The sequence below is a fragment of the Rissa tridactyla genome, chromosome 1, assembly GCF_028500815.1.
Source record: "Rissa tridactyla isolate bRisTri1 chromosome 1, bRisTri1.patW.cur.20221130, whole genome shotgun sequence".
NCBI classification, from domain to species: Eukaryota; Metazoa; Chordata; class Aves; order Charadriiformes; family Laridae; genus Rissa; species Rissa tridactyla.
In genome coordinates this window covers 134035944-134049405 of record NC_071466.1, presented here as the reverse complement: position 1 = coordinate 134049405, position 13462 = coordinate 134035944, and the positions used below count along the sequence as shown (strand labels likewise).

Below are 13462 nucleotides of genomic sequence, written 5' to 3'. Positions count from 1 at the left end.
GTAATAAGAATAAGAATGAAATAAGACTCATTTTCTTAATACTCTTATTTAATTGTTTAAATACAGAATTATTTATTTAGTTCTTTTACTAAATATTCTTACTTGCTAGTAAGAGTGAATGAAATATATTGCATGACACAGATTATGCAGCTTCAGGGGCAGTTCATAGTAACACCTCTGACAGCAGTGAACTATCACAGTCTTTCTTACAAACTACCTAATTATCTTCGATCTCCATCTTATCATTGGACTGCCCTCATTTACCCCAAACCAAATTACAGCCTGGAAGGAGGCTGCAGCAGTGATTTGTGTACCTTATCTAATGAATAGTTACATCATGTGGTCAACTCTGGAACAGGTTCAAGAGAAATTAAGACAGAAATTTGTATAATTGCCCATTCATAAAGAAAACACGTCAGAACAATGTCACTGACATTTTGCCTGGGGAAAAAGGAATTCAAGGCCCTGACAATACACCTAATGACTTTTGCATTCCCATGGTAGCTATACCATTCCTCTTCTCTCTACTTTAGATAAACGCATGGAGAGTTGCCTCACATTCTCATTTGCAAGCACCCTGGGATAGGTAGCCTCCACCCATTTGGAGGCCTCACTCTATTGCCATAATGATATACATTAATTTATTAAACAATAATGACTAATTATATGTTTTAATTTAATTAAATAAAAATGAAATTGTGTCTTTTTTCGTGTAGGCCTTAGATCACTTCACAAATGAAGAAAAACATTAATATCTACATCATAAAAGTGGAATTCAAAAACAGAGGGCTGGATATATGCAGATTCCACGGGAAATGAACATAATTTGTATTGTACAAGCACTACAATGCCTTCTGCAGAAATACCTTTGAAGCCCATAGTGCATATTAGACCGATTCCCTGAATTTTGACAGCTTTTTAAAAAGTTATTTCCTACATTTCATTAATAAAAAAAGAACCCTGAAAATATTAAGCAAGCATATTCAGAGAGCAGAATGCAAACAAAATTTCCCATATTATGTTTCTTATAATCTTACAGATAGTTTATTAATTTTCCTAAGAACTTGCTTAGCAACTGTGACTTTCTGAAAGAATAAGAAGCTGAAACTCTTTTGAAGTCATTTATGTTTTATCTTGTGTCTAGATTTGGCCAGGGTAGCCTGAGGTAAATTAGAAAAAAAAACCATATGAATGCTTTAAAGCAAACAGAATAAGAACATTGTAAAGGATATTTTAACATTTATTGAATGCACAGGGAGGTGGTTGATGATTGCCATAAAGATATTTGAATAAGTGATGTGAGGCTTGACAGGCCAGACAGTTAGAGCTTCTTCTCCCTAGGCTACACTGGCTCCTCTGCTGCTGCTGACGGCATCAGGTTCTTCATACTTTTAAAAGAAGGGCAGTGGAGTACTCCAATTTGGAAGCTCCCAGCTGTGAACTTCCTCTTTTATCTGAATTCGCTTTCTTCAAGATTACAAACTAGGGTCCTTATCTCACTTAAATCTAGATATTTAAAAATTATTAAAGTCTGAGCGTAAAAAGCACTTTATCCTGTCTTAGTACAGCTGTTTGAGCTATTTGGGAAGGATTGCCTCCTGGTGGTGTCTCTCTCTTGCTATTAAAGAAGATTAGGTTTAATACAGGTTTGAGTCACACTATGTATCTTGCGTATTTTGTTGTTATTTTAAATAATTAATAGCAATCAAGAGAAGAGCAGATGAAAACCGAAATGGCACAAGGAGAGGAGGAGAAGAGAAAGTGTCAATACAGTCCATGCTTCAATAGAAATACAATTTGCACTGCTTTTTTTAAATAATCATCATCCATTGTCACCATCACTCCCAGCTCAGGAGCTTTTCATTTCTTGTTACTGTGTCATGGTGAGATAGGTGAAACCTCAGGGGGAAGGAAGTTATCTTCATCTTTTGCATGGGATAATACAACCTGACTGCTGGTATCTGCTGTTAGAGGAAGCGAGACATTATTTTCAGGATCCAATATTAGTGGTGAAAAATGGCCACATTTTGAAACCCCAGACAGGTTTCTCCTCTTTTTCACCCCTCTTTCTAAGTTTTTTATATACTGGTGACCTTAGAAGCTGTGAATTCTGCATAAGAAAGCAAATAGGGAGACTTCATGCCTTCCTGCTTAATGCATGTGACAGTCATGAAAAACAGATTCCAGCAGACTAGTTACCATTCTGATAATAAGTATGACAGAAAATTAAAAGAACTGTCCACCAGAGGGGAACTAGTTTCTCAGATTTTGCAGTGCACTTTTTGGCTTCCTTCAGTAGCCATAATATAGAACTGTCTGCAGTCACTTCACCACACACTTCCACTCACAACTATCTGTGGCCTGAGCTGCAGGAGTTCATTCATCTCAAACCCAGAACTTCCAACATCCATCATTCCTGTCCTGCAGCTGCCCAATCACTCCCACCCTATGGTCCCAAAAAAATGTGTCAGTTCCCTCTGTCCTGCCCTGCATCTCTCCTCTGATTTCTGTTCTGGGATCTTCACACTGTTCTGTTAGTGCCATTAACTGCTATCCTATTGCCTAGCCTTTGTAGTTCTGGGCACTTCCAAGGGGATCTGCTCTCAGTCATGTTCTGGAGCCCCCCATTACAGACTGGAGTATCCCCAAGTTCTCCAGCTCTATTGGTTTTCTCATTGTGGCATCAAAATCAGCCAGTGGGTGTGCCTTCAGTTGCCTGGCACTATCCTGTTCTCTGAGGAATACAGCCTTGGGGTAGGATGCAGAAATTCACTGATTATGATCTTTCGGTCCATTTCCTTTCCTCCCTCCACTGGCTCCTTTTTGCCTCAAGGCCCTCACTGCTCCATCTTGGGAATGACTTTACAGCCTCCTCCACCTCCTCATTACAAATCCAATGGGGTTTTGACCTCACATAGGAGAGTCATCTGATGCAGACAGTGATAACCTTCTTGGTGCTGCCAATTGTCCTGTGCTTCACTGGACCGGAGAGCTGCTTTACTAGATTTCATGCACCAGCTCTTTCAACCTGATGAGGCAGAAAGCATACATTAACTAGTTTGTCTTATCCCCCTCCCCCAACCCAATCTGAGAGCAGTGGCCAATATGCTGTTCTGGCTTGGATATTTTGATTTTCTTTGCACCTCACACTGGGTCATGTTGCCGAATTTACTAAGAGAGGAAAACACGAAATATTAAGTCAAAATCCCTAGAAAGAGAAATTATTGCTATGACACTTTTAAGATTCAGCTGGACAGGGTACTCGGCCGTCTTGTCTAGACTGTGCTTTTGCCAAGAAAGATTGGACCAGATGATCCTTGAAGTCCCTTCCAACCTGGTATTCTATGATTCTTTGACTCTCTTTATCCAATTGTTTCAATGTATTCATCTGTCTCATAGGCTGCTCATTCCCCACCACTCTGTATCCACTGTATGGATAGAGAAATGCATATCCACTGTTCTTTTCTCCCTTGGAGCCCCTACTTCAGAGAAGTCCAAGGGCAGTCCTTTGGACTACACTAAAAATCCACTCCATTGGCTAAGAAATGCACTTGCATCTCTTGGTCTGGTTAGAAAAGTGCAGCCCTAGGCAAGAATCTGTTGTCCGGTGCAATCAGTGTGACAATAAGCAGAAATGACCTTGAGGATTCCAGAAAAGGACAAGGCCATGTGGAGTGGGATTTTTGAATGGAAGTCAGTCCTCTTGAGAAGCAGGAAGTGATGTTAAACTACTACTGTGTGGGCAAGGGGAGCCCAAGCCCAAAAAGATGCAGTTCAAAATATGTCCAACCTTGCACAATATCCAACAACTTTTTAAACAAATCAGCTTAATTAATCTATTGAAGATAGATTTGTATAAAGTAGAGCAATCTTTGCCTCCACATGGAGTGTGATTGAAGTCTGGAAATGGAGATGAAGTGAGGAAAAAAAGTCAATATTACTTTAAGTCTTTCAACTTTTTTTTGCTCTATCTTTCTTGCGCTAAATGCATACAAATTGAAATTTTCACACATACTTGTACCCACACATGCAAAACACATGGGAACATCCAGAGAAATATGCATACAAGGTCTGAGACGGGCAGCTGAACATCCTATTACTGTCAGCCACACTGAGTAAAAACCCATTTGCTAGACAGCCAGGTTCTGTTCTCCATCTTTTTTCTTTTTTTTAGAAAAAGAGTTTTGCATTTTGATTTTATGAACTTTTCAGCCATGGAGCTGTGTTTAAGAAGCACTGCTATGAGCTTAAATGTTTCTTATTTCACATTTCATCTTAGTACATCCCTTTCCTATTTTCATTGCACATATTCTTTGCTGGTGAACATATATAACGACAAATGAAGGAAAAGAAGAGTCAGAACTCTCTGAACTCAAGCAAGGATTGCATACTCACTTGGTCTCTTTTTAAGGCCATGGCTTCTATTGAATTTGTAGTGTCTGTCACTCAGTAAATGGCAGACTCGGCTTCCTCTGTTCCACTCCAATCACTTGTTTCTACTCCTAGTCACAGACTAGCATTTGTGTAACTGCACAGTAAACTGGATACAAAACTCACCTGTTAGAAAAGTGACCTAATAAAACCTGTATATAAATAGTTTTGTCACCTAATATGCATCATTCACTGAACCATACCAACACTAGTGTCAGCACAGGAAAAGACGTAGGAGCAAGCATCCTGTGGCAGGATCCCTTGCTGAGGCAGGAGCCTGGGTTTATGCCAGAATGACCTCATCAGTAATATGAGTTTCCACATCTGGCATCTATTTACTTACCTACTTTGGTTAAATAAGGAATTTCAGAGGTGCAGGTGAGGACTTGAAAGTATTCCACAGTCCCTGTGAGGAATGCAGAACACCTTTGATATACAATCTTACACTGAATTGGGTACAGATTCCTTTAGATCCAGACATCTCTGTAGGGAACATGCCCCTTGAAGTTGCTTTACCAGTCGCACTGCAGGACTGAAAATCCCACAGTCCAGTCCCACTACCTCTTACTCAGTTTGATGCGCTCAGTATTCAGATCTGTTGAAGCTTCTGTCCTCCTGTGTTAAGGTATATAGCTACTGATACCTGGTATACTGATCTCACTCCTTTTTACACACCATTCACTAGGAGACAGTATATAAGCAATTTATATAGCCGTGTAATATTCAACCATTCAACTTAAATAATATTTCTGAAAAATTGATGTCCTAAGTTCCTGAAGTTTGGTTCTAATCAGCACTTTCTGGGCAAATCTTTTGAAGACTAGTTGGAAAAAAATCCAGCTGAAGACGACCCAAGATCACCATGTGGTGTAGAAATATCAGTGTCTATGAATCAGAGTGTATATTTCTTTGAATGTGCTTACTTCTGTAGTGACTTTCATAGGCCTGGGATAATTATTATCTTGATTTGACAAGCTAAATTCCTGACCTGCCTAAATTCCAGACAGGTATTTGGGCATCTCAGAACAAAAGGTGAAGATCTTGAATAAAAAGACCATTATTAATAGTAGGAAAAAAAAAATTAAAGGAAAAGGGAAAACTGATGGTAATATAAAACTGTTTGTAAATACAGGAAGTGTGGAAGATATTTGGTACAGCAATGTGAGGTTGAAAATAATCAGAAAATTGTCTCCCAGGCTACATGGTGGAAAGTCATCATGAGAGTCCTAAAATGTAGTCTGGACAGAGACTCAATCAGAGTGGGCAATTTGGTCTGGCAAAGTGAATGGCAGGGGTCAGTAGGACATTTTTTTTCCCCTTGTAGAATAGGTGCTTTGTAAGATGAGCTGTTTCTGCATTGATGTTGTTAGATCACCATCTAGAGGACATTTAAAAACACATGCTTGTCATTCTACTGTGGTTTTTTAAAAAAATTATTTCTATTCACAGAGGCCTGTGTGAGCCAAACAGCACAAAACGCTAATACAGTTTAAGCACTGAAAAGGCAAAGTCATTACGTTTTCCTTTCCCCTCCACTTGCACCAGTCTTATAAAACATTTTTTCTCCAGTTTCAGGCAGTTACTTGTGAGCACTACTTGTAAGGGGGAGCTACAGAAATATTCAGGATTGTGTTTCATGATTTAGGGTGTTGTTAGCTACCTAAGATGCAAAGTCCACAGTGTTTCTGCCAAACAGCGTATGTCAGACAAGCCTGGTGATATCACAATGTGCCCAAGTAAGGCTGTGGTGCTAGGGAAATCCTGATTCCATTAGCTGAAAAGGGGTGAGGAGCAGAAGTGTCTTGTGCTGGACAGGCGAATTGGATGGGGGGTAATCCAGCCCTGATAGTTTCCCTGGGATTTACCATCTATCTGGTGGCTATGTTCCCGGCCACCCACTGCCTAGTCTTCTCTGATGCCTTCATACGGCTGAAAAGCCAGACCACGATTCACACAGCCAAGAACGGACAGCAAGAGGGGAACAGTCCATCAGCAGGTGAGAGGATGGGTTGAGTGAGAGGACGAGAAAGGGGAGGCGTGGAGAGCAAATAAAGGCAGAAAATGAGATGGGGCATGGACAGAGAAGCTTGGTATTGCAAAGACAAAAGCAGAAGAGGAATGAAAAGATGTGCGTCAAGGGGCAGTGGGGGTCAGATGGTCCCTGAGAAATAAGGAGCCAGCAACTCAGTGTAATAACAAGGCCAGCAGGGTAGGGGCCTCACCTGCCAGGGCCTTGTCCCCACAGCCCTGAGCAGGACAAGCAGGACAGGCCTGGGGACGGTTGTCCGGGTCAGACGAGGTCACCGTGCAAGTCCATGATGATGAGACAGGTCTAAGTTCAAGGAGCAATGCCAGCCAGTATCAGCATCTGATGCAAGTGATAGTAACTGGGGTCACACACAGCCCAGTGACTGCCCAGCCTTACCCTTAAACGGGGCAGGGGATGTGGTAAGAGGCACAAGTCCAGGCTGGTCAGGGCTATTAAGGCCTCTTACTTCACTCATGGCCTTGACTGCAGCCTCCCCTCTCAGCAGGTCCCCCTCACGCCCTACGGAGATCTGGGTTCATAATGGACATGCTGTAGAGTGATTTAATTGCTATGGGATGCCACAGGGCAATTTCCAAGCGTAAAGAGCCAGGAAAGGGATGAGAAACTGGGAAATGGGCATGGCATATGGGGGGGGTTAAAGCCTGGGGGAGGGCGGCAGAGTGTGAATCAGGTTGCCCCTAAGGAGCTTTGGAGGCTCAGTGGGCTTGAAAAGTCCAGGCCAACCCTGGGGAGCACTAGAGGCTGGGCAGCCAGGAATCCTGGGGGAAGCACCCAGGGCCAGGCTGGTCCATCAGAAGGATCATAGGCCCTGCTTAGTGGTGGGCCCAGCACCATGGTGTTCACCTCAGCGCTCAAGAAAACCCCAGTTAACTTTCAGGGAGCGGCGAGTTCCAGCTGCTTTCTAAGGGACAGGGAACCATCAGACAAGTGTCTGACAGCAGAAAAGCGTCTACCAGCAAGATTGGTAGGGCAGGGCCCTCACCAGCCAGGGCCCAGTCCCCACAGCCCCTGAGCAAGGGAAGCAAGGCAGGCCTGGGGATGGTACTTAGATAGTTATAGGTAGGGATAGGTAGTTATTCTGTCAAAAATACAGATCAAGTCCATAATCATGAGGCAGGCTCAAAGTTAAACCAGGGTCAGGACTAGATCCATTGCAAGAAACCATGGTTAGACACAATCCCATGACTGCCAGGCAAGTCCACAGTGATAAGCCATATTCAAGGTCAAACCAGGAAGTCAATTTCTAGGTCAAGATCTAGAATAACAGGGCCCATGACCAGGCACAGCTGTGATGGAACTGGAGCTGTAGATAGGTATACTTGCAACAGACCACAAACATAGACTGGAGACCCAGGACTGAGCTTAAATGAAGCTCCTGGACCCATGGGCAGAGGATCAGGGCGAAGCCTCCAGTTGAGGCTGGTAAAGGTCTATTACTGTAGTCATGGCCCTGAAAAGATAATAGAATGAATCTGAGATGATTCATAATGGAAAAATACAGGAAAGGGGAAAAGGAAGAAGATTCAAAGAATGGAAAGTAAGGAGAAAGTAATTACCAAAATAAAAGATTTCAAAAGGCCTTTTTCAGGCAAGAATTCTCTTGTTCATATAAGCAATGGACTTATATGAATATTTCATTGCACTCTGTACTCGTCTGGTGCAATGTTCTTATATTCATTTTGGGAGACAGTCACATTTGCCGCTTGTTCCAAGCCAAGCTTCCTTAGAGTGTGGTGGAACCCTGAAGCCAGAAGTGCTGCAAGAATCTTAGAGGCGAGAGTTAAAACTTTCTAAGCAGAAGATAAATTCATAGAAGACCCTACTTGCAATAAGAAGCAAGTGTTCCTAACACACAACTACCTCTAAAACTCAGACTACAGCTTGAGAGAGCAATATCTAAAACAACTTAAATTGCCCTGTGGCAAGTCCATAATCACTGCCCCTAATTTCTGAAAAAAACTTACTGGCTGGGCACTAGAACAGGCAATGGCTTCTGACCCTGATCTACTATCTTTGGAGCTGTGACTCACTTTAAGATGTGGCACCTTTTCTGAAGTAATCATTTCCTCTCAACCTGACAATAGGTCCCTCTTTAAAAAAAAATTAGAGCTTGTGACATGTTGGCCATTCAAATACTGTTTCCTAGGGAGTGTCTGAGGCATGCTTCTCTTTCCTCTTCCATTCTTCTGTCTCTTTGCTCTACTGGACACTTTTCTTCTGTCTGTCATGCAGCAATGAAAATGAGGAAGAAAAATGAGACATTGTCACAGCACACAGCATACCCAAGAAACAACCAAACTGCAGCCATTCAGGGAGAACAAGTCTGAGAAGCAGAGCCAGCATAGGAAGAGAGAAAGCACGATAGGCAACAGTCAGTGAGGAAGTGTATGAGAAATAAGCAAGGAAATTGGCCAAATGCATGAGTGAGAAAATGAGGGAAGAGAAAATCAGTGGAAGAAAGACACACTTGTAACAAGAGGCTGGGAAAGCTTGTGTTGAGAAAAGAAGGGACAAGAAAAAATTCCTGCAAGTGTCAAACCACAGGAGTCCAGATTCCAGTCCCCACTTCTTCCAATGCCTTGCTTCTCTGTACCTCAGTTCCCTTTGTAAAATAGCAATAATGATGCTCTTCCCTTCCTGGCTTACCACTTACTACCTTGCTGCAATTACATGCACTTAGGAGGGCAAAGGGAGAGAAATTTAGGGGAGGTTTGCACACTCATATCCATACACATCAAGAAACCACACTTGGGAATTATGAGGATGCTATGGGGAGGGTGAGCATAGAGGAATATACACTGAATGAGGAAGAATAGAAACAAGAAAAGGAGAAGGGAAGCATCGAGTGGGAAGGGGTATCAATGAAAAGCTGCTTAGTATGAAGGCAAAAATGGACACACAGTACGGGTGAAACAGCGTTGAAAGTTTAGAAAGTGGGGAGAGAAAAGAGGGAGGGAAGCAGAGGTGAAAAGGATCCAAGTATGAAAGAACAGAACAAGAAAGCTTATGTTGTCCCCACCCACCTCCAGGTACAGGTTGGGAGCTAATGGAGGAAACATTTGTGGCCTCGTCAATGGGGGAAGGAATGGAGGTGATCGACATGGTACAGCACGAGGACTCACAGAGACTGAGGAATTCAGCAGTGAAAGATCTGCTGTTGGATCTGTCTCTTTCCCTGAACATTGTCAGCATTGTGCTCTTTTTTTTATGTGTGATGTAAAGCATGAAATAATTTTTATGGTCATGGATGATAACCATTTGAACATCTACCTGTGTTTCATGACCACCTACTAGGCAGCATGGCTTCTCTTCACCAACCACATCCCAGGGAACTTGCAACGCTGAGGACAAGGGCAGAGACGTTATGCACATATTGAAAAGGTTTCCTTATCTCCTTGAGAAACACAATACATTCTCATTCCAAGAGTCATGACCTTTTTTTCTAAGCCAGACCTCCCTTCTTGCACTTCCCATATGTTCTTTATGTAAAATCATCATAGTTAGTAATAAACAAGAATTGATTCAACTCACCAACTTCAAGGGTGACCCTGTCTTTTAAACAGAATATTTATACATTTGTCATACATTGTAAGAACAAGAATAAATCGCATATTCTAGGGAACTGTGTCCCCCCCATACACTTAACAAGATAGATACAAGAAAAGTGAAAGACTTCTCAAAATGCAAACTGTCAATAGCTTTTGCTTTTTCTATACATTATAAACAAAGAAGCCAAGTAGTCTCAACGACTTCTATATTACACACAAGGTTTGGTACAACGTTAATTGCTATTAGCATCTAAAAGAAACACAGTCTGGACACGCTGCTAGGATAAAATTGATTAAACAGTGGAGGAAGAGTATACACTATTTAAATGATAAAGATAAGCACAAGCCCAGTTTTTGTTATTTTTTATGATGGGTAAATAAATCAAATTATTTTGAGGTATAATTATTTATTACTTGTGAAGTTCAGCTAAGAACTCCAGTCATGCTGGGAACAGTACGAATACAGAACAAAGAAACAGGCCTGGTCATAAAGAGCTTGCAATCAAAGTAATTTTTTTCTCTGAAGCAAACACTATTAATATTTAGTTATTTTATGAAAATGAAATCTCTGGACAGTCTGTTCTTGGAAAATATTTTCCTGCATTGGTCAGTAGTATTAACACAGTTCTTAGGATTTTCACAATTTTTACAATGCGTACACTGGTAAGGGTGTTTCCACTTGCCATCACCTATTCCACGCAGAATCCCAAGGCAGCCAATATAATAAGTAAAATAAAAATGCTCCCATAACCAAGAACAATTTGAAGAGTATGCAAAAGGTAGGAGTATTTTGTGTACTTATTAACTTTGCTAAATTTTAGAACATTGGTATAAATTTTCTAATTATCAGAACCCGAAATTGATGTAATTATTAGGTTGCTCTTGAGAATGTGCTTTAAGCACTTCTCCTGCTATCCTAAAATATATTACTTGTTACTCTCATTTTCCTCTAAAGTAAATTAATACCTAAAATTCAATTTCAAGTAGGGAAAAAAAAAGCCTACAGCAGCCCTACTCCTCTGTTTGGATGGTAAATATTTACAAATGTAGGGAGGAGAGAAATTTAAGGGATGAGAGAACCAGGTTCAGGATCCAGAGAAGTTCTTGGAATTGTAATCGTTAAGTCTTCAGATTTCTAGAAACACTTGTGACTTCCCATACTCCACCCTCAACCATACCCTCAACCCTAAATAGAGACTGAAGAAAGAGAACCTTATTGGAAAAGAAAGACGAAAGACAATCTGTTCTCAGCTCCCAATCCCCCTAGCACCAGTGGGGATCCTTTACTCTTTCCTCTTTCATCTCTTAGGAGTTTTGCTGATGAAACAAAAAAAGAAAAGGGAAGGCCTTTAGTAACCTTCGTTATTAAGTGACTTATCTTTCAGCCTAGAAGCTGGAGCCACCAATTCTTTTGTACTACCTATGTCCATTTATTGGCAGAAGAAGAGAAGGGGATTCTTTCCTCTCTGGAAACACTTACATGTGTGGTTTGCCCACCGCTCTTACATGTGTGGTTTGCATACTAACCCATAGGATTTCCTTAAGAGCCAATCTTACATGAACAAATCTTAGAGTTCCAGTTTATTGCCCTGTCCCTTCAACGTGACTGGAGTCTGCTGGAGTAGATGGGGAAATGCACTGAACAGAGGGACTAATAATGTAACAGTCCTTCTGTTTACAACTCCTCACAAGCTGCTGCCTGCTAGGGACTGGCTAGTCATCTTGCTACCTTGGGACTTGCTAAACTCCAGAGTTGTCACATCTGGGATGGAGTGCTGAGAGCAGCAGGAGGAGACCCTCTTCCCTTATGAGCTCAGTTTAAGAATTTTGCTACCATCAACTGCTGACGAAAGGATAACAAGAAAAGGAAGGCAGAGGAGTGAATAAGAGCACCATGTCACCCTGGGGGGCCCTGAGAAGATGGCCATACATTCATTGGTTAGGCCTTCTTCTCCCTGGGGTCATATCTCTCTTCCTCCTTTTCCATGCAGATTACCAGATGTGGCACTTGTTGACTGGGTTCATTGGGGATCCACTGGAACAGTGGAAGTGCTTGGCAAAGTCCTGGCTATTGCTGACAGGCCCACAGACACGAAGTGGCAAGGGACTGTGCGGATCTATGTTCGGGGAAGACTGCAGTTTCTCAGGATCCTGGTGTCCACACATTGCCTGAAAGAAAGCGAAACAGAAAAGGCAGTTTGTCTGAAAGTCCTCACGTGAACGAGACTTAAGGTGAACGAGACTTAAGGCTCCTCAGGCCTCTGCACTTGTGACTGAGGCTGCTGGAGTAAACAAGCAAACGCACTTACATGGGTTCCAACAATGTTCAGATCTTTCCCTTCACCACCACAATTTCTGACTATTTTCCCTTTCCCTAAAAGTCTCTGTCCCAATTTCCCTATCCAACAAGCCATCTGCTCTTTCTCTATGCTGTGTAGTCCTGAACAGAGGGAATTTAGACCACCTTGGAGACCGGGCTCATGGAACCTTGCACCCTGTCTAAATTAATGGTACAGATGTAGTCTTAGTGTCTAGAATCAGCTTCTTAAGCAAAAGCAATAAGTGCTTATTGAGAAAGGAGAGCCCTTGCACCACATCCCATTACTACTCAAGAGACTGGGGGGAAGGTTATGTGACTTTACTGTTGTTAAACTGGGAATCCCAGTCTTCACTCTTGTGATTTCAGTCTTTATTCATTGACAAGTGATGCAGTAGCTCCCAGATAGCCTCTGAAAAGCAAATCTTGCTGCCAAGACCCAAGACACTGTGATTTCAGAACTGCTTTTCTACACAGTGCTCTGACCTAATGTCAATACATGCACAAAACTTTTCCCTTTGCACAATCACAGTGACTTACAAGGGTGTAACTTTTCTGAGCACAGAAATCCAATGATCTATCATAAGGAACTATGCACAACTGCACAACTTTGCACAAATCCTTAAAACAGGTTCCCACAGAAATCTCAGACTATATGCGCATGTAGTTCTAGTTCTTTATCTCTAAATAACATTCTAAACTTTTTTTTTTCCCTAAAAGTCACTCAGAATGATGTGATATCTAGTTATTCACTATGAGAGTTCACCATGACAGAGAGGCAGATGAAGGAAGGGATGGAGAGATACACGCCTTCTCCAGTAAAATTCCTCTTTCCATGAGTTAGATTGCTCACAACAGCAAAAAAGTACCCAGAAGCTGGCAATGAAGCATGCCTTCCCCGACACAACTTGTCTGCTACAACTTCATTCTGGTAGATTTCAGAGCTTTGTAAAAGATATATTTGCAGGCAGACCTTTTGTTACCTTTGAGATCCATAACACATTAGGGGCCCTATGTGTGAATTTTAGCATTTTAAAGAAGATTCTGGATCTCCCATAAACACCAGTCATTCCCCGTTCTGTGACGAGGGGGCAAAGTGATTGAATATTGAGAAAG

The 13462-nt window shown here is 41.8% G+C and overlaps 1 protein-coding gene across 10 annotated transcripts in view; it reads right to left on the bottom strand.

Moving 5' to 3' along the window:
• Positions 1 to 655: 655 nt before the first annotated feature.
• Positions 656 to 13462, bottom strand: part of KEL (Kell metallo-endopeptidase (Kell blood group)) — a 33331-nt gene continuing 20524 nt past the window's right edge. For all 10 annotated transcript variants that reach the window (XM_054196661.1, XM_054196642.1, XM_054196652.1 and 7 more), the window contains one exon: positions 656 to 12198. In XM_054196661.1, coding sequence (XP_054052636.1) covers positions 12147 to 12198 — 52 coding nt within the window. In that variant the 3' untranslated portion in view covers positions 656 to 12146. The remainder of the gene's footprint in view (positions 12199 to 13462) is intronic.